General features: G+C 42.5%; 3 protein-coding genes across 4 annotated transcripts; 1 reads left to right on the top strand and 2 right to left on the bottom strand.

Moving 5' to 3' along the window:
* Positions 1 to 39: 39 nt before the first annotated feature.
* dnaaf6 (dynein axonemal assembly factor 6) lies at positions 40 to 2,981 on the bottom strand. Its single transcript, XM_029705787.1, has 6 exons — positions 2,739 to 2,981; positions 2,421 to 2,490; positions 1,903 to 1,999; positions 1,698 to 1,794; positions 1,337 to 1,422; positions 40 to 539 (listed from the first exon to the last, which is right to left on the bottom strand). Exons 1-6 carry the CDS (start codon positions 2,829 to 2,831, stop codon positions 407 to 409), a joined length of 576 nt encoding a protein of 191 aa, XP_029561647.1. The 5' UTR covers positions 2,832 to 2,981; the 3' UTR covers positions 40 to 406.
* Positions 2,982 to 3,854: 873 nt separating this feature from the next.
* Positions 3,855 to 13,167, bottom strand: LOC115157484 (G protein-activated inward rectifier potassium channel 3-like). Of its 2 annotated transcripts, none has more exons than XM_029705780.1 (8): positions 12,439 to 13,167; positions 10,498 to 10,877; positions 9,193 to 9,403; positions 8,552 to 8,753; positions 7,987 to 8,179; positions 6,199 to 6,396; positions 5,715 to 5,845; positions 3,855 to 5,359 (listed from the first exon to the last, which is right to left on the bottom strand). In XM_029705780.1, the coding sequence occupies exons 2-8, from the start codon at positions 10,784 to 10,786 to the stop codon at positions 5,084 to 5,086; spliced, it is 1,500 nt and encodes a 499-aa protein (XP_029561640.1). In that variant the 5' UTR covers positions 10,787 to 10,877; positions 12,439 to 13,167; the 3' UTR covers positions 3,855 to 5,083. The 2 variants fall into 2 exon arrangements, with proteins under 2 accessions (XP_029561640.1, XP_029561641.1); XM_029705781.1 differs by lacking the exon at positions 12,439 to 13,167 and adding an exon at positions 10,258 to 10,362 and having other exon boundaries at positions 10,498 to 10,584.
* Positions 13,168 to 13,468: 301 nt separating this feature from the next.
* Positions 13,469 to 15,907, top strand: LOC115157485 (eukaryotic translation initiation factor 3 subunit F). The gene is made up of 8 exons (XM_029705783.1): positions 13,469 to 13,609; positions 13,950 to 14,020; positions 14,141 to 14,220; positions 14,402 to 14,539; positions 14,787 to 14,878; positions 15,038 to 15,174; positions 15,368 to 15,481; positions 15,728 to 15,907. The coding sequence occupies exons 1-8, from the start codon at positions 13,498 to 13,500 to the stop codon at positions 15,803 to 15,805; spliced, it is 822 nt and encodes a 273-aa protein (XP_029561643.1). The 5' UTR covers positions 13,469 to 13,497; the 3' UTR covers positions 15,806 to 15,907.
* The last annotated feature ends 10,064 nt before the right edge of the window (positions 15,908 to 25,971 follow it).

Raw genomic sequence — 25,971 nt, 5'->3', positions numbered from 1 at the left:
GCAGAGGGTGTTGGTGAATATACCACAAAGAGGAAAATAAACCAGACAAATGTATTTATTGAAACGCTGCCAATATATTCCACGGAACAGAAAAAAATATATTCAATGAACAGATTAAATGGTCAGAGTTTATAATGAAAACCATGGAGCTCTTCAAACAAACAAGTCATCTATATTGTGAGAAATGTACAATACTCATCTCTTCTGCTTCATGACAGAAGACAGAGGCTCTGCTCTCACCTGTGCACAGGTCAGGTAAGTAGGAACTGAAGGAACCCCTAGGTAAGTAGGAACTTCAGGACTTCAGGAACCCATAACCACATGCACCTGTCCTCCCAAGATTTGCTTAATTTCCTCTCGAGTTCAGTTTGCTCCTCAATTATCTTTCCTTTCTCCTAACTTTCTCTCATCGTTGCAGGTTGATTTGGTCCATGAGGCGGTTCATTGGTAGAGTGACCTCCAGCTCCTGTCTTTCACTGTAGAACTGGGCTTTTCCATCCTGACTGTGGACTGGGTGAGGAAGGTGTAGGCCCAGTTTACTGTGTAAAGAGAGAGAAGAAAGGATTTAAAGCTAGAATCCTTAATTGCTACATCCATTTTTGGACTTTTGAATTAATTATATAAACCCATTGATTGTGAAGAATGTAACTTATAAATGCCTTATTTTACTGTTATTTTACTGTTATTTTACTGCTGCACTCTGATTATTTGTTATTTTTTACTTATCTATTTACTTAACACTTATTTTTCTTAAAACTGCATTGTTGGTTAAGGGCTTGTAAGTAAGCATTTCACTGTAAGGTCTACACCGGTTGTATTCGGCATATGTTACAAATAAAATGTGGTTTGATCTTAGTTAAACTGTCATACCCCATCAGAACCTAACATGTAAACAATGTAAATGTAAACAAACACTATATAGCCTCAAAACATGGTTAAAACGATAAGTCCTTGCATCCATAGCCCTGTCTTATTAATTTGATAGTTACAATTTTTCCAGGCCCATTCTTTTTTTACCAAAACAGAGGCGGGGTGTCCGCTTTGTTATGGTTTCAATTAAGGATTCTAGCTTTAATGAGTAAAATAGATATGAGAGAAAGAAAGAGCGAGAGACAGAAATACATTGTGAGTGTGTGAGAGAGAGAGAGAGAGAGAGAGAGAGAGAGAGAGAGAGATAAATATAGAGATAAAGCATTCTTTATGAAGAAAGAGGAGCAAGAGACGAGGTCAGTAAATAGTAGCAAATAGTTTTCTGGCTGTGGATAGAAAGTCTGGAACTCTTTACAGAAGGATGACAGGCAGGCAACATTCTAAAGAATTTTCGAAAGAATCTTACAAGTTTGGCGTTCGCAGATCAAGGAATTTCTCCTTCACATCCAAGACTACATCTGTTGCTTTGGTGTCTGGCAGTTTGATTTTCACCTGAGGAGATATAGTTTATATTATTATTATGTTATTTTTCTGTACTATACATTTCAGATGGGTGTAATAGACTCCAAAAAACTTGCCCTCAACCCAGATGGAGAACATTCTATTCATCTATTCAAGCCAAGTAATAGATGCAAGAAGATGTAACATTGCATTACAGAGCACAACACTGTAGCTACATGGTTACCAACAGCATATAATTACATACAGGATCCTATAGAATTATGTATAGAATCCTATAGAATGAATTATAGGATCTCTATGGTTACCAGCATGCTGTCACAGCACATGGAAGAGGGGTCTTTTCTGCTCATCCCAAGAAACACGTCCTCTGTCCCAACATTCTGCTTCAGCAATATTTCATACCTGAACAAACAATGGCGGAGAAATCAGATGTGAGGGATAGGAGTACCAATTGCCTTGTCTGGGATGTTGTTTTCTTTTTCATGGTGTTAGACTGCAAACTTGACTTACTCAGGCTTTGGCCGGGTGTCTGTGAGGTCATCAAACTGCGACCCCTCTGTCACCTCCTCCTCACTCCAGATGGCTTTACTGTCCTTCTTGGTGTAGGCTGTTGTAACCATAGAATTAGTCATTTCATAAGATCTCTATGGTTGTAACTACATTTTTAAAATATATATTTAACCTTTATTTAACTAGGCCAGTCAGTTAAGAACAAATTCTTATTTACAATGACGGTCTACCCTGGCCAAACCCTAACCCGGATGACGCTGGGACAATTGTGCACCGCCCTATGGGACTCCCAATCCTAGCTGGTTGTGATACAGCCTGGAATCGAACCAGAGTCTGTACCAGGGTCTCTAGCACTGAGACGCATTGCTTTAGACCACTGCACCACGTAAGAGCCCCAAACATACACAGCTTGTTACCGTTGTAACTACATCCACAGCTTGTTACTGTTTACATCCCAAATGGCACCATATTCAATATTCCACAGCTTTGTTGGTACAGGCCATCTGATAAAAACAGACCTGATTTGTTGGCAGCAGGTGAAGGGAGACCAATATCTCCAGGTCCAAATACTGCGGATGATGTCATATTCTGTTCAGAAAATATTTCAAAGAATAAATCACTTTCAAAAAGTGACATAGAAAGCAAGCGCAAAGTCGCTGTTGTCGCATATCTAACGTTAACTACCTGCATGATCATCGGGTTTTTGCTAGCATGCTAACTGGACAAGTTATTACATTCTGTTTGCCAAAACCACTTTTATTAGCTAGCTTGTTTACGCAAAACTAACGTTGGAGAAGTGCAATTTATCTAAATGATTAACGTTAGCAATGCCTTACTCTACAATTATATTCCTCCTCCTCGTCCCGCGTGGATAAGAGGGCAGAGAGCGCTTGTAGATTCTGGACTGATGACAAACCCTCCATTGACATTGTGAAAGAATATTCACTTGCTCGTGTAAAGGCTTGCCGAAGTCAGCTAACGTTAGCAAGTTACAACAAACAATATTGCTGCATACGTCAATCTCCCGTTAAACCTAACGGCTAATCTCTGTGTACCTAAAATAGGCGAATCAAGATTATCTAAACAAAATAAATTCACAGAGACAGGATATATTCCTGTCCCAAAGGGGAAAGTAAAATATTATTTTATAACTACACCTATCTGTGGGAATGTGTTGGGCAACTGTTTCCAGGGAGATGGTCGCTCGGCTTTTTTCGATGCCATGGAAACCGCGACGACGTCATCTTGTGGGCGTGACGAGAACCACACAAGTTTAAATAGAACGACAGAACTTTCCAGACTGTTTTTCAGATCGGAGTGCACGGATGCCAATATAGGGAAAAACTCCAGCCAGCTAATCAGAAGGCGAGGTTAAACGTATTCATTATTTTCAGATCTACAGGAGTGCCTAAGTGTTTGGGGGGAATTCAGCACATCTCGATTTGATAATCTGGTCCTCAGCATTCATTGAACCTTTATTCCTTTCTGGGTCCCTGACCTCTCACTGCTTTTTGCCGCGTTCACGTATTAGTCAGAACTAGTAAAATCGGACAATTCAGACCTGTTAACTCCTTGTACCTACGTGACCAGACCGTTCAACCAAGTCAGACATTTCCCGAGTTTCCTAGTTCCCGACTTGCAATTGAATGCGGCATTAAGACCCCTGTTACCTAGGAGACAGAGGGAGGGGGCCCATGACTGTGCCAAGCAACAGGCCTGAGCACTTTAGTGCCACAATGTGAACAAAATAGTCTCTTCTCACAGATGCTGTGCCGAATGAGTAACCTGGCAAACTTCTGATCCGTCAAGTATTGCCAGTGCCCAGAATGTCTCAACCCCTAAAAAAAAAACATTTAGACAAATTTTCAGTGAAACAGTGAATACTCACAAGGATAAATATTGCAAATTGCAGATGACCACACTGATAAAAGTGAGAGCAAAGAGGAAGAAAGTTGGTGTGGAATATAGTTTATTAATTTTGATAGATAATAATTCAGATTTTTTTATATTAAAAACATCAAGTAAAAAGGCTCATATGTACACAGCAGCAGGAGTTTGGGGTGAGCAGAGCAGGACACAGTTGTGCTTAAATCCTACGAGGCTATAGAAAGAAAATATTTCATTGTGCTACTTACTTTCTACGTGAAAGCACACAGAAACATTCCCAAGAGAGAAAATACTTGGTTTTGTTAGATGAATACTTCCACTAGTCTCCAGTTGGGACATCGTCAGTGATAAGCTACAGTACATATGATGTGACCCTTTAAAATTGTTAACACAGTAATGATTCTACATCTAAATTAATCACAAAATGGTGGTTGTTTTAATGTAATCTTAATGTACACTTCTATATAATCTTTTAGAGATAAAGAGATTTAGAGATACTATTTCAATCGATTCCTTGATATGCTCTATACATGCTAAAGTGAAAAACCATACATGTTCTCTTCTATCACACTATCCATAATACATCATCCTTTTATACATTGACTCCCCCATTCAGCCAACACACCTCTTTCTATCTCTCTGAACGTTCCAGGATGTTCCAAAACACAGTTCTCTTTCTATCTCTCTGAATGTTCCAGGATGTTCCAAAACAGTTCTCTTTCTATCTCTCTGAACATTCCAGGATGTTCCAAAACAGTCCTCTTTCTATGTCTCTGAACATTCCAGGATGTTCCAAAACACAGTTCTCTTTCTATGTCTCTGAACATTCCATTATCTCACCTGGCTGAACAACATCCTCTTTCCTGACAAAGAATTGTCAATACTTAATTCTTAAAAAATAAAAAAAATAAAAAGTGTATTAATTAATATAATGTATGTTGTTGGCAGAGGATATTGGAGCTATAACAATATAATATAATTACAGTAAAGCACAGACATTCATGGTAATAATGAAATATCACCAGAGAAATGAAAGACAAAATTGAATTGATATAATTTGTCATGTCCAAGTCAATGTTATCCAACACAGCAATGGAGGAGCAAAATGGACCATTTAAACCACCCAACTCTCCCTTGGGGAAAAATGTTCTATGGCTGTATGTTATACATTAGCTAAAAGTAATTTACAGTACTGCAGTTGTAGTTCATCCTGTCATGACATTTATAGTACTGTGGACCAGGGCTCTGCTCAAAATAAGTGCACTGCATAGGGGATAGGGTGCCCCAAACTACTTTAGGCCTCTGATTCTGACTGGTCAGTGGTGACACTTCCATTCAACTCCCCTGGTCCGGATTGTTCTTCTATTCCAGTGATCTCACCAACAATAAATGAAACAGGGCCAACGACCCCTCCTTTCCCATTGTCTAGCTGCTTCCCTGATTGATTGGTCAGAGAAGATCCCTCCCATTTCTCTTCGTCCAATTTACTGGAGATCGACCAATAGAGATGAGCCTCCAATCGGGCCGCAGCCAATGAGAGTTCGTGCGCTGAGCAGGAGGGAGTGTCCACCTACGGAAGAGAGGGGTATGAGTGGCGGTTACTGTATCAGACAACTTGGAAAATAACTTTCAGAATCAGGGTAAAATCATTTGTGTGACATGACAAGAGTAAGTGAGGAGACATGCCAGACTGACAAATGGTTAAGCTGTGTTGTGTTGTTCTGTACTAGTGGCAGTGATCACATGGTACATGATTAAAAGCAGCGGGCAGTCATTGTCCATTCATTTCCACATGTTGAGTCGCCACCCAGCTGGTGATGGCTAACACAGCAACCTTGCTGCTTTTAGCCTTTCTGGAGTGTTGTGTGTGTGTGTGTGTGTGTGTGTGTGTGTGTGTGTGTGTGTGTGTGTGTGTGTGTGCTTACCTCAAAGGTTTGATGGAAGGCGCCATAGTCAATGTCAAAGAAGCCTTCGGCCAGTGACATCATCGGACTAAACCTGTGACCCCACTGGACCTCGTCTGCCAGGTAAGAGCTCCGCGCCTGGCACGTCATACCTGGGGTTATGAACACATACACACTTTGTAAGAACACATTAACCTCCTCTGGCAGCGCCCCTTCAGCTACTATGACTATGACTAAGCAAATATTTTCTCAGTGGGCGGGAAAGCCACTTCCACTTCCAAGGCATGGTGCACCCATAGAGATCCTATAATTGGCAACCTATTCTGGTCACACCACTTTTTACCAGAGCCTTATGGGAACCTGAAGAAACTGTAAGCGGAATGCGTCGTTGATTCACTGAAAATGAAAAGTAAATGGTAGAGTCGGTTGCCTGTCTTTCATAGTGTGCGGTTTTAAACACTTGTTTTAGAATATGTTGCCATTTGGGACTCAACCATGGACTAACCTGTGGCCTCCACCATGCCCTCCAGAATGACAACCATCTCAAAGTCGTCCTTCTCCAGCTGGCCCTGAGACATGTCCCAGAAGGGCGAGCGGCAGTCGATCTCGTGGGAGATGACCAGTGGAGACACCAGGAACAGGCGGTCGTCCCCCGTCTCAAAACCCACACTGATGTCTGTCTGGTCCAGAGGGATAAACTCACCTGGAGAGGGGGAGAGAGTCGGAGAAGGGGAGAAAGGGGGACGAGAGAGAGAGACGTGAGTTATCAAACCTTGAGGGACGGTTTCCTGGATACAGATTAAGCCTAGTCCTGAGGGACGTCCCAATCCACTTTATTTGCGACCTCTTCCCTCCTCCCCTCCCCCTCGCTCGGGAAAGGCTCCCTTGGGGAAACATCATACATACGTCACCGAGTGTTCACTCAAAGTGAAGGGAGGAAGAGAAGATGATAATTTGGAACGGAATGCAGCCCTGGACAAAAAAAATACTCAATCAATCATCAAATCTATAAAGCCCTTTTTACTTCAGCAGTTGTCACAAAGTGCTTTACAGATCCCCAGCCTAAAACCCCAGAGAGAAAGCGATACAGATGCAGAAGCACAGTGGCTAGGAAAAAATAAGAACCAGGCTCCGAGGGGTGGCCAGTCCTCTTCTGGGTGTACCGGGTAGAGATTTAAGAGTACCTGTGGCTATTAAGGCCAGATCGGTTTTCAATACTCAATGCTTCCCACAGTTGTGTCAAGTTGGCTGGATGTCATTTGGCTGGTGGACCATTGTTGATGCACACGGGAAACTGGAGCGTGAAAAACCCAGGAGTGTTGCCATTCTTGACACAAACTGGTACGCCTGGCACCTACTACCATACTTTGTTCAAAGGCACTTAAATCTTTTGTTTTGCCCGTTCACCCTCTGAATGGCACACATACACAATCCATGTCTCAATTGTCTCAAGGCTTAAGAAATCCTTCTTTAACTTGTCTCCTCCCCTCCTCCCCTTCACTGATTGAAGTGGATTTAACAAGTAACATCAATAAGGATCATACAGTGCATTCGGAAAGTATTCAGACCCCTTCCTTTTTTCCACATTTTGCTCCGTTACAGCCTTATTCTAAAATTGATTTAATTATTTATTTTCCTTCAATCTACATACAATACCCCATAATGACAAAGTGAAAATAGGTTTTAAGAAATGTTTGCTAATTTGTTACAAATAAAAACAGAAATAACTTATTTACATACTGTAAATATTCATACCCTTTTATGGTAAATGTAATTGATTGGACATGATTTGGAAAGGCACACACCTGTCTACAGTATATAAGGTCCCACAGTTGACAGTGCATGTCAGAGCAAAAACCAAGCCATGAGGTCGAAGGAGTGTGGCCTCCGTCATTCTTAAATGGAAGAAGTTTGGAACCACGACCAAACTGAGCAATCAGGGGAGAAGGGGCTTGGTCAGGGAGGTGACCAAGAACTCCATGGTCTTTCTGACAGAAAACGGAAAGGGGTCTGAATACTTTCCGAATGCACTGTAGCTTTCACCTGGAGTCACCTGATCAGTCTATGTCATGGAAAGAGCCTTAATATTTTGTACACAATATATCACTTCCATACTAGAAAATAACATGGAGTGTTCTTGTTTAAATCTCAAATGGCACTCTATTCCCCATGTAGTGCACTACTTCTGACTGGGGCCCATAGAGCTCTGATCAAAAGTAGTGCACTATATAGGTAATAGGGTGCCATTTGGGATGCAGACCTTGTATGGCGGTTGATTGTATACTAGCCTCACCTTCCTGAGTCTGTTTAGACTTGATGAGTTTGGCCCTCATGTTGGCTCCTACAATGTGCGAGCTGCGCAGGTCTCCCACCCGGAACATCAGACACAGTCTATCGTCTCTCAGAGAGATCACTGCATTCTTAGAAAACACCAGGGTCTCCGCGCGCTTATTGGGCTGAGAGATCTTCACAAACATACAGCCCACCTGAGGAGAAGAAAATCACTTCGTTGTCCAAACAAAGGTCCAATGGAAATGTGACTTCCGCTTCATCCCAACAGCTCCAAAAGGCATAGATGGAGAAAAGGTCATTTTTAAGGGGCAGCTTTTTGATATGATTACAAGTTTTTCAAACTATTTGTACGATGGAGAAAAACAGATGTGATTGTATCAGAATATGTCCTTAGGGTACAGTAAAAAATACAGTAGGGACTGTATGGGCCTGCATCTCAAATGGCACCCTATTCCCTATATAGTGCACTACTTTTAACCAGAGCCTTTGACCAGAACACTATGGGCCCTGGTCAAAATGAGTTCACTACGTAGGGAGCCATTAGGGGTGCAGACAATGAGTCTCACCATGAAGGCGTTGACCATAGATCCCAGTATGGCCTGGAGCAGGAGCAGCATGGTGCCCACTGGACACTGGTCAGTGATGACACGGTGGCCGTAACCAATGGTGGTCTCTGTCTCGATGGAGAAGAGGAAGGCAGAGATGAAGCCATTCACGTTGTTGACGCACGGTGTCCATGTCTCATCCTCCAGATGATCTAGATCCCCTCTGGGAGGGGAGAAATAACTTTTTTTAAATTATGTTGTTTTTGTAAATTGTGTACATGCAGGGCTTCCTTGTAAAAGAGACCTTGGTCTCAATGGGACTCTACTAAAATAAAGGTGAAATAAATAAAAATAGGGGGAGGGGGAGAAGGGAGCAGTGGAAAGAGAGAAAGTATGGGAGAGAGAGCGAGAGAGAGAGAGGAGAGGTAGAGAGAGAGAGGAGCAAACAAAAATATAGGTTGTGAAAAACTATCCATTTACTAATATACTTGCTCTACAGAGAAGAAATGGCATCATGTAGAGTGACTCTCTGACAGTGATACCATTGCTGTATCTGAAATGGCATCCCATTCCCTATATAGTGCACTACAAGAGAATAGGGTGTCATTTGGGACTATCCCAAGTGTCCCCTGGTCTGCTGTCTGTCTGTTTGTCCCTCTCACCGGAGGTAGGCTATCAGGTACCAAATGGCCCCGAAGAACAGCCAGGTGATGGCGTAGGCCATGACGAAGACGAAAAGTGAGCAGCGCCAGTTGAGGTCCACCAGCGTGGTGAAGATATCTGTCAGATAACGGTACGTCTCCCTCATGTTGCCGTGTGAAACGTTACAGCGACCATTCTTCTCCACATAGCGCTGAGTCTTACGTCTCTTGGCTGCAGGCAGGAAACCAGGCCAGGAAGGGAGGGAGGGGGAGAGAGAGAGAGGAGTGAGAGAGAGAGAGAGAGGGAAAGACTACAGTGACATATCGGCAGTAGAACTATGGGACTAAGGGAATGAGCAATAGGAAGATGGGTTGGGGGGAGAAACCAGAGGAACAGGCATTTTACACAGGATGGGAGGAGGATAGAGGAGGAGGGGGGTAGAGGAGGAGGAGGGGAGGGGTAGGAGGGGAGGGGAGGAGGGTAGAGGAGGAAGGGGGTAGAGGAGGAGGAGGGGAGGGGTAGGAGGGGAGGGGAGGAGGGTAGAGGAGGAAGGGGGTAGAGGAGGAGGAGGGGAGGGGTAGGAGGGGAGGGGAGGAGGGTAGAGGAGGAGGGGGGTAGAGGAGGAGGAGGGGTAGGAGGGGAGGGGAGGAGGGTAGAGGAGGAGGGGAGAGGAGGAGGAGGGTAGAGGAGGAGGAGGGGAGGAAGGGGGTAGAAGTGGAGGAGGGGAGAGGAGGAGGAGGAGGGGAGGGGAGGAGGAGGGTAGAAGTGGAGGGGGTAGAGGAGGAGGGGGATAGAGGTAGAAGATGAGGGGGAGTAGGAGGGAGGGGGGTAGAGCAGCAGGAGGAGGGGGGGTAGAGGAGCAGGAGGAGGGTGGGTAGAGGTAGAGGTGGAGGGGGGGTGGAGGTGGAGGTGGAGGAGGTAGAGAGAAGATGCATTCAATAACCACCTATCTGCAGACTGTAGAGAGCCAGAGAGAACAGTGGCTGTGTCCCAAATGGCACCCTAATATATAGGAAATAGGGTGTCATTTGGGATTTAGCCTGTCTGTCAGTGTAAATCATTTAAAGCCAAACACAAAACCTTACATTGGTCACAGAACACTGTCAGACGGTCGCTTAGTAACCTCTCGTTCTAGATAGATTCACGCTCGTGGCGCCAACAATGTCTCAGGGCAGAAAAGAAGAACAGTCCTGAGAGAGAAATAATGTACGTTCCAAATGGCCCCTTATTCACTACATAGTGCCCTACTTTTGACCAGAGCCTTATGAGATGCAAATAGGGTGCCAATTTTGGACACCAATAAAGGCAACAGCACTACTACTCACCCCAGCCAAATCTACCCCTCTCCTTCTCCACCACCCGAGGCAGCTTCTTAACGTACTCCTCGGATGCTGCATTGGCCTGCCTCTCTGCCAACTTGGACTTCCACGATCTGTTAACACCAGGCTGGGCGGTATCCGTGGTAACCACATGGCCCAGATCCTCAGACACATCAAACACTCCGGTGGAGGCTGTCACCTCGGTAGCCTCTTCCACTGGTCCCTTCCCTTTCTCCACCACGGGCAGAGAGAGGGACTCTGGCCGCGAGGTGAAGGCAGAGTCTTCAAGCGCCATCAGGAATGACGGTGTGTTTTTGATATTTCCCCTATGGCAGACTCTGTCCAATGGTTATTGACTGTTTAATCCGGTTATTTACGTTAAGGTCCTAGGATACAAAACAAGAAGGGGGAAATTGATCCAAATTATTATTGTGAGATCATAGAAGTGTGGGGTATTTAGAGGGCTCTGCATGCTGCAAATATGTTCTACAGGGAGTGTTGAAGGGCTAGTGTTGAGCATAACTTATGCCCTTCACTATACTGAATAACACTATGTTTTCATCCCAAATGGCAACCTATTCCCTTCATAGTATGCTACTTTTGAACAGAGCCCTTTGGACAACATATGTGCACTATAGGAATTAGGGTGGCATTTGGGAAGTAGTCTTCTGTCCCTCAAGAAATGGTCCTGACTCAATACCCATGTCTCTATCTGTCCTGACTCAATACCCATGTCTCTATCTGTCCTGACTCAATACCCATGTCTCCATCTGTCCTGACTCAATACCCATGTCTGTCTGTCCTGACTCAATACCCATGTCCCCATCTGTCCTGACTCAATACCCATGTCTCCAACTGTCCTGACTCAATACCCATGTCTCCATCTGTCCTGACTCAATACCCATGTCTCCATCTGTCCTGACTCAATACCCATGTCTGTCTGTCCTGACTCAATACCCATGTCTCCATCTGTCCTGACTCAGTACCCATGTCTCCATCTGTCCTGAATCAGTACCCATGTCTCCATCTGTCCTGACTCAATACCCATGTCTCCATCTGTCCTGACTCAATACCCATGTCTCCATCTGTCCTGACTCAATACCCATGTCTCCATCTGTCCTGACTCAGTACCCATGTCTCCATCTGTCCTGACTCAGTACCCATGTCTCCATCTGTCCTGACTCAGTACCCATGTCTCCATCTGTCCTGACTCAATACCCATGTCTCCATCTGTCCTTTACTCAACAAACCCTCCTATTACCTTCAGTACGGTCTAATCTATATTAATGGAATAGGTAAGATGTTACAGGGAGTAATGAGTGAAGCCCTGATCTACGTCCCAAATGGCACCATATTTCCTATGTAGTGTACTACATTTGACTAGGGGCCCATAGGGCTCTGGTCAAAAGTAATGAAGGGACTAGGGTGCCATTTGAGAGTCAGAGCTGAATAATTCCAGTGACAATGACAGATGGGTTATTTCTCCTGTCTGACTGTGGGGGATGGGGAAAGTGAATTTGGTCCGAGAAAGAGTCACATATTGCCGAGACAAAACCATATGCTGTACATATAGCCTTAAGAATAAGGTCATTAGATTGGTCATGCATAGCCTGTGTCTGTCTGTTATGGGAGCACAATAAATTACAGGAATCTTTTCACGGAGTAAGGGGGCTATTATTTCTCAGAAAACGTACAGTGTCACTTTTAACATATTCTGTAATATAGGCATAATCACCGTGTTACGTATAAAATGGAGCCCGGTTTCCCCCAGTGATATAAAACACTACCTGGATAGAATATTCGGTAACTAAACGCGTGGGGTGATGGAATAGCCTATAGGCTACGGTGTTGACTATTCCACAATGACGCATTAAACATTTCTTAATGTATTCGATCAGAAAACGCACATTTATCAATCATAAAGAAAACAACAGTGATTTATCTTACCTGTAGTGGGGTTTGTCCCGCTTTCATCTGGTAATTGCCTTATCCTATTAAAATAATATACCGTCCCCTTATTTATTTATTTATTTATTTATAAAGGACCTTACAGATGAGTGGATGGTCCAAGAGTGAGCCTCGGAGATCGTCCGCTCAGGTTCGATCATCCGACAATTGTTTTGAATGTTTACCATCGACTCTGCTGATCAGGAGGGTGTTCGACGCAGCATCAGTTCAGTCCTCTACTCTCTCAACAGGAAACAAAGGCAACCCCAACCAAACGACTCTGCTTTTTAGATGTCTGTAATCCTCAACGAACAGCGTGCTGACAAATAGCATATTCTTATATTTTACAAGTTTGTCTTCAAAGAGTTTAAAATGGTGGCAGTTCGTCCGTATAGATCATTGGGTATAGACAGTGCAGCCAGCAGCAGCGATCCGCATCAGATAAAATTGTATGAATTACCGGCAGCTGCGCAGGTGTTAGATCATGGGAGCGACAGTCGAGGAGGATGCTGTCATCGCCATCATTCATAAACCATCACCCAGATTCATGATCACGACAGGCATTAGATATTTAAACCATTGTGCTGTTTTGTCAACTGTTTTACACAGATGGTAAAGTCTGGACATTTTAGATGCCGATGATGTGAGGAGGCATTTACAACCCGAGGTTGCTATAGAGACCATTTTATGATCCAGTTGACCTATTCTTCGATAGGCTTTGCAGGAGGTCGAAATGATATTCGGTCTGTGGAGGATGACGTTTTGAAAATAAATGAATTCATATCCATGTGAAGCAACCAGTTTCTGAACATCCAAATAGCCTAACAGCATTTCAATTATAGTATTTAATACCGTTTTTTCAGAAATAATTGGTCTTCTGATGCATTCAATGGTTAATCACATTTAGGCTATTATTTGTTATTATAAGGTTTTATTTGATGTATTATTAGGTCGCCTCTGTGTGCAATACCACTTCCAATGCAGCAGGTGACGCACCTTTTCTGTATTTGTCACACGCCGATAAAGCGACCGGAAGCGTAAAATTGTTCCTTTTTCAAGATGTCGGTGTATGGCCCCGTGGTGAAAATTCACCCTGTCGTTCTCGCCTCCATCGGCGATTCCTACGAACGGAGAAATGAGGGAGCGAGTCGTGTGATCGGAACCTTGCTTGGTAATTTAACTATAAACTTACTTTAGCTTTAATCTAATGAAAATGGAGTAGACGCGCAGGGAGGCTAACAGCCCGTCTCAGCTAGCTACGGCTAACTTAGCTTGCATCACTTTGCTGATGCATTGCCGGGCTATCACATCCTCTTCATCCGAAAATATACCAAAGCTCCTCTGATTATAAAGATTTGACCAAGTATTACAATATTTTAACTTGCCTAGATTACTGTGGAATGTTTATGTTGTTGAAACGTTTAACAGGTTTCATAGAATAGTTAAAATTGTCCCGGTAACATAGGCACAACACGAGTATCGTAACTTAATGCATTTCTTGTCTTCCTCAGGCACCATTGACAAGCACTCTGTTGAGGTCACCAACTGTTTCTCTGTCCCCCACAATGAGTCTGAAGACGAGGTGATAAGAAGTGTCACTGATAAAACTATATACTATCTAGCTATTGCTGTAGTGTAGACATTAGGAAAGCTTGCACATGTAGTCCTAGAAGTGACACTGGTGTCTTTGTGATGGTGACAGGTTGCTGTGGACATGGAGTTTGCCAAGAACATGTATGATCTTCATAAGAGGGTGTCACCCAGCGAGGTCATTGTTGGATGGTGAGTAGGCTTATATTCTTCCCTAGTCCCATTAGAAAAAAGCTTTTGTCCCACGCAGGTACTAACAATTATTGACAACTTATTTGATTAACTAGAAAGAAAAAAAGTAAATTTGTTCAAAGTAAATCTGTGTGCTTGTGTCAGAACACTGCTCTAAAGTCAAAGCATATCCCTTCCACAGGTACGCCACAGGCTTTGAAATCACTGAGCACTCTGTGTTGATCCATGAGTATTACAGCCGAGAGGCCACAAACCCCATTCACCTGACCATGGACACCGCCCTGCAGAGTGGCAAGATGAACATCCGGGCCTACGTCAGGTCTGTGACCAGTCTCTCTTCTTCTGTCTCAGTCATTTAGTTGGTCCACTGAAAAGCTATTGTTGACTCCATCCCAGGCAGAGTTGCTTCAACTCCCTGTGACTTCCTGATATCATCTTTCAGTTGTTTTGTTATGTTTGCATTTGCTGTTTCATTACTTTGCTTTACATTAAGCACTTTGGTATTCCTTATGATAGTTTAAATAAATTCCTATAATTTTTTCCCATTGCTTCGTTTGCCATGACAGTGCTCAGATGGGTGTCCCGGGAAAGACTGTCGGTGTGATGTTCACTCCCCTCAGTGTGAAATACAAGTATTACGACACTGAGAGGATAGGAGGTAAGAACCTTAATTCTTCTTTCCTTGTTTTCTGTCCAGCTAACGATTCTCTGTCCTAATTGTTCCAGGTTTGGACATGGTTTTATTTGTTGAGTCATGTCTTCTTGTTGAGGTGGGGAAATCCTTAATAAAATTGATAAAATAATTTGTATATTCTAGTTGACCTTCTCCAGAGGACGAGAGATGCCCCTAACACCACCAATGGGCTGACCTCTGACCTCTGCCAGGTGGGCGGGGCAGCAGGCCGCGTTCAGGACATGCTGGCCACGGTACTGACCTACATTGAGGATGTGTTGGTGAGTAGCCTACACACACAGAGCCTATATATGGCTGCATCCCATATTACATTACGGAGACGTCCGTTATGTCAACCTTTTTACCGTATGCAGCACATCGGAAAATAGTTGATTTTAGTTGAGTTACGACTTAATTTGTGTTTATGCGTCTCTGTGGCCATAACCTAAGCCTTTCTTCCTGTATGTTTCTCAGTCTGGTAAGCAGACGGCAGATAACAGTGTTGGACGGTACCTGATGGATCTGGTCAACAAGGTTCCTAAGATCACAGCAGAGGACTTTGAGACCATGCTCAACTCCAACATCAACGTAATTATGCCTCTTTTGGATTTGGGCCTGTATTTATCAAGTGCTGGTTTAGGATCAGTTTTGCCTTTTTTTTTACATCACGATTACATGGATGGGAATCTGATCCTAGATCAGCACTCCTGCTCTGAGACGCTTGATTCATACGGCCCCTCATCTGTGGAATTGATTCAGTTGAACCGCTATAGTAAATGTTTGTCCCTTGCACTCATGACATTTGTGAGAATGTATACTGTTTCTCTTTCACAGGACCTGTTGATGGTGACCTATCTATCTAATCTGACTCAAGCACAGATCGCCCTGAATGAGAAGATTGTGGTACTCTGAGCATTGAGGGATCAGGATTGTTTAGTTCTTAATAAAGAGTGATGGATATTGAATTTTTTGGTATACTTCTTTAGCTCAAATTAATAAAGGTGATATACAGTAGTGTGTAATTGCAATGTTTGCTTGCTACAACTGAAGTGATGTTTCCTAGCTAAAATAATTTATTTGCAGATTCCACAATGTGTTCCTGAATGGGACAATGCATGCCTAGTAACATTTATATTTCTGGAAAAGCAGTATGAATATAAATTAAAGCTCAGAAGCATTTGCTTGTGTGAGTACTCTCCCCTGTTGGTGGTTCCAGAAGTAATATAAACAGGCCTTGTATTTTAGGGCCCTGTGTTTTCTGCAATCATGGGACATAGCAATGTTTTATCCTGCATTTTAATCCTCATTCAGAAATGAGAATTGGACCAAGACTGTGCAAAACACAGGGCCCTACTCATACAGTATGATGACAATGCAGATTAGTTACCAGTTCCTAGGATGAAATCCCTATTTGGTCCACAGGGTGGCACCAAAGACAGATCTTTTGCCTGGCACAGTGAGGGGTCTCCTAGGCAACAGGGGTCAAAGATAGAGGGCAGGGACTGGGAGAAGATCAAAGGTCCAATGAATTCTGATGACCATAGGGTCAAAGAGATGTTCTGTATAACCCAAAACCCATATGGACCCTGATCAAAAGTAGGGAATATGGAGCCATTTGACAGAGCATACCCTGCATCTAATAGTCATCTTCAGTATCTCCTTTCTGGGCGGAGTCAACAGTTACAGTTGAAGTCAGAAGTTTACATACACCTTAGCCAAATACATTTAAACTACATTTTTTCACAATTCCTGACATTTATTCCTAGTAAAAATGCCCTGCTTTAGGTCAGTTAGGATCACCACTTTATTTTAAGAATGTGAAATGTCAGAATAATAGTAGAGTGATTTATTTCAGCTTTTATTTCTTTCATCACATTCCCAGTGGGTCAGAAGTTTACATACACTAAATTAGTATTTAGTAGCATTGCCTTTAAATTGTTTAACTTGGGTCAAATGTTTCGGGTAGCCTTCCACAAGCTTCCCACAATAAGTTGGGTGAATTTTGGCCCATTCCTCCGGACAGAGCTGGTGTAACTGAGTCAGGTTTGTAGGCCTCCTTGTTCGCACACGCTTTTTCAGTTCTGCCCACAAATCTTCTATAGGATTGAGGTCAGGGCTTTGTGATGGCCACTCCAATACCTTGACTTTGTTGTCCTTAAGCTATTTTGCCACAACTTTGGAAGTACGCTTGGGGTAATTGTCTGTTTGGAAGACCCATTTGCGACCAAGTTTTAACTTCCTGACTGATGTCTTGAGATGTTGCTTCAATATATCCACATAATTTTCCTTCCTCACAATGCCATCTATTTTGTGAAGTGCACCAGTCCCTCCTGCAGCAAAGCACCCCCACAACATGATGCTGCCACCCCCATGCTTCACCGTTGGGATGGTGTTCTTTGGCTTGCAAACCTTCCCCTTTTTCCTCCAAACATAACGACAGTCATTATGGCCAAACAGTTCTATTTTTGTTTCATCAGACCAGAGGACATTTTTCCAAAAAGTACAATCTTTGTCCCCATGTGCAGTTGCAAACCGTAGTCTGGCTTTTTTATGGCGGTTTTGGAGCAGTGGCTTCTTCCTTGCTGAGCGGCCTTTCAGGTTATGTCGAAATAGGACTCGTTTTACTGTGGAAATAGATACTTTTGTACCTGTTTCCTCCAGCATCTTCACAAGGTCCTTTGCTGTTGTTCTGGGATTGATTTGCACATTTCGCACCAAAGTACATTAATCTCTAGAAGACAGAACGCGTCTCCTTCCTGAGCGGTATGACGGCTGCGTGGTCCCATGGTGTTTATACTTGCATACTATTGTTTGTACAGATGAACATGGTACCTTCAGGCGTTTGGAAATTGCTCCCAAGGATGAACCAGACTTGTGGAGGTCTTCAATTATTTTCTGAGGTCTTGGCTGATTTCTTTTGATTTTTGCATGATGTCAAGCAAAGAGGCACTGAGTTTGAAGGTAGGCCTTGAAATTGATCCACAGGTACACCTCCAATTGACTCAAATTATGTCAATTGGCCTATCAGAAACTTCTAAAGCCATGACATAATTTTCTGGAATTTTCCAAGCTGTTTAAAGGCAAAGTCAATAGCGTATGTACACTTCTGATCCACTGGAATTGTGATACAGTGAATTATAAGTGAAATAATCTGTCTGTAACAGTTGGAAAAATTACTTGTGTCATGCACAAAGTAGATGTCCTAACCGACTTGCCAAAACTATAGTTTGTTAACAAGAAATTTGTGGAGTGGTTGAAAAACGAGTTTTAATGACTCCAACCTAAGTGTATGTAAACTTCTGACTTCAACTGTATGTACATCATATTTATCATCAGACCCTCCTTTCCGGTTCCATGTGGCTCACTTGGTAGAGCATGAGACTTGTTGTGGGTTCAATTCCAAAAGGGGACCAGTCTGAAAATGTATGCGCTCCACTGTAAGTCGCCCTGGATAAGAGCGTCGACTAAATGAACTAAAATATAAATACGATTTCTTCCTACGATTGAGACACTTAAAGGAAACCTAATTCATGCATCCATTCATTTCTTTGAATCTTGATTTTAAAAAAGTTTAATGAAATAGACAAAGTTCTGCCTTTCCCCCCTGTTGTTATCATGAATAGAGTTACAGCGTAGAGGGGTTTCAGAGTACATGATCCAAGCGTTGACATTCTCATCCTATGAGTGGAATTAATGTAGCTGCAAAAAGACTCATCTAATTCTAACATACTGCCCAACAAACTAGTTAAAGACTAATAGTATATTGAATGCAAAACCCGCTATTACAGCATTATGATCTGAGGTACTGGGGTTTGTCTACGTCCAAAATAGCAGCCTATGCACTGCTGCTGACCAGAGCCCTATGTACTATAGGGAATTGGGTGCCATTTGGGATGTATGTATCCTTCGAGAGAGAGAGAAGCTGGAAGGGGATAGAGGATCAGGGTAGTCAGCAGCAGTAGAATGGTGTAGCTGTAGTTAGTTATGGTCAGTAAGTAACAAATGCAAAACAACAACAAAAGGAGTTCTGCATTTCTCCATGGAAACTGCCTGTCCCTTTGTGGAACCCTGAAAGGGTACTGGTCTAACACAAGAACACAACAGCCATGTGTCTTCATACAGCTTTAAACTCCTCATTAGTTTGGTCCAAGTGGTACCCTATTCTCTATATAGTGCACTACTTTAGACAAGAGCCCTATGGGTTGTCTTAATGAGCCTCGAGCTTGTAAAGGCTCCCTTTAGAGAACAGTACCATAGTTCTAAAGTCTTACCTACAGTAGCTCTGGGTCTTTGCAGTATGTGTGATGATCTACAACAAGCATCCATTCACGCACTGTATTTAGTCTTGCTGCTCTTTAGGTAATGCCACAATACAAAAGATCTCTCAGCCCAATTTGGTTTAGATAATTAAAGTGTCGGTAGTTTATAGTGTTTTCCCATCGTATGCTTCACAATTGAAACACGTGTGTGATTCACAAGCACTAATTCTAGTTTTTAATGAGAGGCCATCGTGTGTAAACCCTGCCAGGCCAAAATTATAGGCGCAATGGAAATGTATGCTTTTCTTTCGTGGAATGAAGTCATGAATTTATGACTCTGCGAGATTGTCGCTGTCGTTCCCTTTGCTTTGTTTTAGTTGTGCCACTTGACATGAACATAAATACATCTCTTCTGAGGATAGGGATGAATTCATGTTTGTTGTCACAGACACCCTATTAAATACGCACTGCACTCCTTTTGACCACGGCCCATAGGGCTCTGGTCAAAAGTAGAGAATGATATAGTAAATAGGTTGTCGTTTGGGACACAGATACTATCTGACCCTCCCATGGCTTATCTCCAAGGAATGCCAGCGAGTCACAACATTCCAACTGGGAACAGAACATTGGCCTGCTGGTTTGTTTGTTGGAGAACTGTACAGTGCTCTAGATGGAATACTATTGTGTGTGTGGGACATTTTTCACCTCAGCGCTCAGTCTTTGATTAACTATGTCCTGACAATTAGGTCTTATGCACATATATTACTGTGTTATAGTTCCACAAAGAGCCATATATTTAATATATTGGAAATATTCTATATTCTAAATATAGCTCTGGTTCCATGTATATGCTACAGGGCAGTGGCTGTAGGTTGTTTTTACAAAGTATTTACCAAGTCAACAAACATTCCCAAAAGACACAGTTATTCTGTGTTCACATTATATAGTTAGTTTCTCCATGAGTTCAGGAACTGTAGTGTACTTTATTTTGCCTGGGACATTTCTCCACATTTCTAGCAGCGAGGATTCATTTGAGAATGATTTGACAAAGTTCCAAATGGCACCCTATTCGCTATTCAGTACACTACTTTTGACCAGGGTCCATAGGGCTCTAGGTAAAAATGTTATGGTACTTATTGGATAGTTTCTCTATCATTTTACAGTCTGTCCAGGGTCTTGAAGTGTCCAGCAGCAAGATGAACCATAAGGCTACAACACAAGTCTTTGTGGCAAAACCCAAAACAGCATCCCTATTTCTATAGTCTTTTTATATCTTCTAGATCGGTGATGAGAAAGCATATGTTTTTATGGAATATTTCACTTTCTGAGGGCCCACACTGGTAGTTCAATTCAGATGACAGTGTTAGAGAATGTGGATGCATCTCAAATGGCGCCTTATTCCCTTTATAGTGCACTTCTTTTCACCAGAGCTCCATGGACCTTGGTCAAGTGTAGTACACTATATAGGGATTAGGGGGCCATTAGGGTCAGTTCCTGTGCCTCCAGTATGATCCAACTTCCATAAGAACTAAATGCTACTTGTGGCTTTTCATTTTACTGCTTTTCTGTTACACTCCTCTGTAATAATCTGAGTATTAATGAAAGTTGTAATTTTGTATCAAAATTATTTTATTACCCAGTGAGTCAACCCTCTGTTCTGAAACAGGCCCAACATGGCTTCAGTTAGGGTTGAGGTCAGACAGGCCCAACATGGCTTCAGTTAGGGTTGAGGTCAGACAGGCCCAACATAGCGTCAGTTAGGGTTGAGGTCAGACAGGCCCAACATAGCTTCAGTTAGGGTTGAGGTCAGACAGGCCCAACATAGCGTCAGTTAGGGTTGAGGTGAGACAGGCCCAACATGGCTTCAGTTAGGGTTGAGGTGAGACAGGCCCAACATAGCGTCAGTTAGGGTTGAGGTGAGACAGGCCCAACATGGCTTCAGTTAGGGTTGGGGTCAGACAGGCCCAACATGGCTTCAGTTAGGGTTGGGGTCAGACAGGCCCAACATGGCTTCAGTTAGGGTTGGGGTCAGACAGGCCCAACATGGCTTCAGTTAGGGTCGGGGTCAGGCAGGCCCAACATGGCTTCAGTTAGGGTTGAGGTCAGACAGGCCCAACATGGCTTCAGTTAGGGTTGGGGTCAGACAGGCCCAACATGGCTTCAGTTAGGGCAAGACCACCCATGGACTGCCAGACAGACAGGGGTAAAAATAATGATACGTTAGCAATTTTTTTAGCCAATATTGCTGACAATGGAGTGGGGTATGAGACACTGGAGCAATGATGAGCAATGAGAACATAGACATGTGGCTCAGTTGGTAGAGCATGGTGTTTGCAACGCCAGCATGGTGTGTGCAACGCCAGGGTTGTGGGTTCGATTCCCACGGGGGGCCAGTACAAAAAAAAAATGCATGGTATGAAATGTATGTATTCAATACTGTAAGTCGCTCTGGATAAGAGTGTCTGCCAAATGTAAAAAATGTAAAAATGTAATAATAGATTTCATATGAAGCAGATATGAACTTAAAACTCAATTCTCTCATCTCTTACAGCTTGTTGTTGACTGCCACATCTTTATTGTAATTGTAACAACAAGAAACAAATAGGTCTTGCCCCTGTCCAGGACATCCACTCAACCTTCTGCCAGTCCTTTCAGTGGCAATGCAGACATAAGTATAACTAGATTTAGCAAACGTTTTATGTCACAATTCTAAGCTAGGAAGCATACGTGGTATTCATCCAGCTAGCCAGCTAGTTTAACATACAAAAAAACTATCTAAAACAAAAAACTAAAGGTAAAACCTACATGGCTAGTTGGCAAGCGAATTAGCCTGTTTGTCCCATTGACTTAGCATGGGTTTTGGTTAGCATGCTGATTGATTAGCATGCACCCCAGTGTTAATATATTTATGTCAGTTAGAAATGACAAACTGAACACTGTATGTATTAATGAATTGACAACATTTCACTCCAAAACAGGAGCGGATTTTCTCCCTCTTCAGCTCAAAAACGTCTGCCACGTTTTCCCAAAATATTTTAGAACCGCAGACTGATCACATTACCAATATCTGTGCTGTGATTGGAGGATTATTAAAAATTTCCCACTAAGTGGCTCTGCCGATAAAAATTCACAGATTATAAAAACTTGCACATTTTCTATGGAAAAATGTTGCAGCAACCATTCCTGACACATTGCCCCACCCCTCCAAAATTGCAAATGTATCACGGCCTTAAGACTGAATGAATTCCCCTCTGTCATTTAATGATATACTCTTATTACAGTGGCAGGAAAACACTTCTAGCTAGTAGTATTGTAATGCCACCCTATTAGTGTACTACTTATGACCAGAGCCCATAGGGATATGCACTACGTAGGGAATAGGGTGCCAAGAGTGTCCAGCCTTGCCTCATCAGGGAGGCAGCAGTGCTGGAAAAGATGATGCAGCACTCAGCGTTGGTGTTCACAACTGGCAGGATCTGTAATCTGATTGGACGTCAAACATAAGGCCGGAGCCTGAGCCTTCCTGTGGTGGGAGATACTGCTGTCATCGCCTAAAGCAGTAGGGTTGCGTCCCAAAAGGCATTCTATTCCCTTCGTAGTGCACTACCTTTGACCAGGGACCTTAGGGCTCTGGACCTTAGGGCTCTGGAATAGGGCACCATTTGGGGAAAACCATAGGATGGGCATCAAAGAGGTCTCTCAAAAACATCGCTACTGATAAGAGTGGACAAACGCATCCTCTACTACTAGACCCTCTCTATAATAAGAGAAGAGACTACTAGACCCTCTCTATAATAAGAGAAGAGACTACTAGACCCTCTCTACACTATAATAAGAGAAGAGACTACTAGACCCTCTCTACACTATAATAAGAGAAGAGACTACTAGACCCTCTCTACAATAAGAGAAGAGACTACTAGACCCTCTCTACACTATAATAAGAGAAGAGACTACTAGACCCTCTCTACAATAAGAGAAGAGACTACTAGACCCTCTCTACAATAAGAGAAGAGACTACTAGACCCTCTCTACACTATAATAAGAGAAGAGACTACTAGACCCTCTCTACACTATAATAAGAGAAGAGACTACTAGACCCTCTCGACACTATAATAAGAGAAGAGACTACTAGACCCTCTCTACACTATAATAAGAGAAGAGACTACTAGACCCTCTCTACACTATAATAAGAGAAGAGACTACTAGACCCTCTCTATAATAAGAGAAGAGACTACTAGACCCTCTCTACAATAAGAGAAGAGACTACTAGACCCTCTCTACACTATAATAAGAGAAGAGACTACTAGACCCTCTCTACACTATAATAAGAGAAGAGACTACTAGACCCTCTCTACACTATAATAAGAGAAGAGACTACTAGACCCTCTCTACACTATAATAAGAGAAGAGACTACTAGACCCTCTCTACACTATAATAAGAGAAGAGACTACTAGACCCTCTCTATAATAAGAGAAGAGACTACTAGACCCTCTCTACAATAAGAGAAGAGACTACTAGACCCTCTCTACACTATAATAAGAGAAGAGACTACAAGACCTTCTCTACAGTAAGAGAAGAGACTACTAGACCCTCTCTATAATAAGAGAAGAGACTACTAGACCCTCTCTACACTATAATAAGAGAAGAGACTACAAGACCCTCTCTACACTATAATAAGAGAAGAGACTACTAGACCCTCTCTACAATAAGAGAAGAGACCACTAGACCCTCTCTACACTATATTAAGAGAAGAGACTACTAGACCCTCTCTACACTATAATAAGAGAAGAGACTACTAGACCCTCTCTATAATAAGAGAAGAGACTACTAGACCCTCTCTACACTATAATAAGAGAAGAGACTACTAGACCCTCTCTACACTATATTAAGAGAAGAGACTACTAGACCCTCTCTACAGTAAGAGAAGAGACCACTAGACCCTCTCTATAATAAGAGAAGAGACCACTAGACCCTCTCTACAGTAAGAGAAGAGACCACTAGACCCTCTCTACAATAAGAGAAGAGACTACTAGACCCTCTCTACACTATAATAAGAGAAGAGACTACTAGACCCTCTCTACACTATAATAAGAGAAGAGACTACTAGACCCTCTCTATAATAAGAGAAGAGACTACTAGACCCTCTCTACACTATAATAAGAGAAGAGACTACAAGACCCTCTCTACACTATAATAAGAGAAGAGACTACTAGACCCTCTCTACACTATAATAAGAGAAGAGACTACTAGACCCTCTCAACACTATAATAAGAGAAGAGACTACTAGACCCTCTCTACACTATAATAAGAGAAGAGACTACTAGACCCTCTCTACACTATAATAAGAGAAGAGACTACTAGACCCTCTCTACACTATAATAAGAGAAGAGACTACTAGACCCTCTCTATAATAAGAGAAGAGACTACTAGACCCTCTCTACACTATAATAAGAGAAGAGACTACTAGACCCTCTCTACACTATAATAAGAGAAGAGACTACTAGACCCTCTCTATAACAAGAGAAGAGACTACTAGACCCTCTCTGCACTATAATAAGAGAAGAGACTACTAGACCCTCTCTACACTATAATAAGAGAAGAGACTACTAGACCCTCTCTACAATAAGAGAAGAGACTACTAGACCCTCTCTACACTATAATAAGAGAAGAGACTACTAGACCCTCTCTATAATAAGAGAAGAGACTACTAGACCCTCTCTACAATAAGAGAAGAGACTACTAGACCCTCTCTACACTATAATAAGAGAAGAGACTACTAGACCCTCTCTACACTATAATAAGAGAAGAGACTACTAGACCCTCTCTACAATAAGAGAAGAGACTACTAGACCCTCTCTACAATAAGAGAAGAGACTACTAGACCCTCTCTACAATAAGAGAAGAGACTACTAGACCCTCTCTATAATAAGAGAAGAGAATACTAGACCCTCTCTACACTATAATAAGAGAAGAGACTACTAGACCCTCTCTACACTATAATAAGAGAAGAGACTACTAGACCCTCTCTACACTATAATAAGAGAAGAGACTACTAGACCCTCTCTACACTATAATAAGAGAAGAGACTACTAGACCCTCTCTATAATAAGAGAAGAGACTACTAGACCCTCTCTACAATAAGAGAAGAGACTACTAGACCCTCTCTACACTATAATAAGAGAAGAGACTACTAGACCCTCTCTACACTATAATAAGAGAAGAGACTACTAGACCCTCTCTACACTATAATAAGAGAAGAGACTACTAGACCCTCTCTACACTATAATAAGAGAAGAGACTACTAGACCCTCTCTACACTATAATAAGAGAAGAGACTACTAGACCCTCTCTATAATAAGAGAAGAGACTACTAGACCCTCTCTACAATAAGAGAAGAGACTACTAGACCCTCTCTACACTATAATAAGAGAAGAGACTACAAGACCCTCTCTACAGTAAGAGAAGAGACTACTAGACCCTCTCTATAATAAGAGAAGAGACTACTAGACCCTCTCTACACTATAATAAGAGAAGAGACTACAAGACCCTCTCTACACTATAATAAGAGAAGAGACTACTAGACCCTCTCTACAATAAGAGAAGAGACCACTAGACCCTCTCTACACTATATTAAGAGAAGAGACTACTAGACCCTCTCTACACTATAATAAGAGAAGAGACTACTAGACCCTCTCTATAATAAGAGAAGAGACTACTAGACCCTCTCTACACTATAATAAGAGAAGAGACTACTAGACCCTCTCTACACTATATTAAGAGAAGAGACTACTAGACCCTCTCTACAGTAAGAGAAGAGA

The sequence above is a fragment of the Salmo trutta genome, chromosome 21 (assembly GCF_901001165.1).
Source record: "Salmo trutta chromosome 21, fSalTru1.1, whole genome shotgun sequence".
Classification (NCBI taxonomy): Eukaryota; Metazoa; Chordata; class Actinopteri; order Salmoniformes; family Salmonidae; genus Salmo; species Salmo trutta.
The sequence above is the reverse complement of the archived record's forward strand: the minus strand, read 5'-3'. Positions and strand labels throughout refer to the sequence as shown.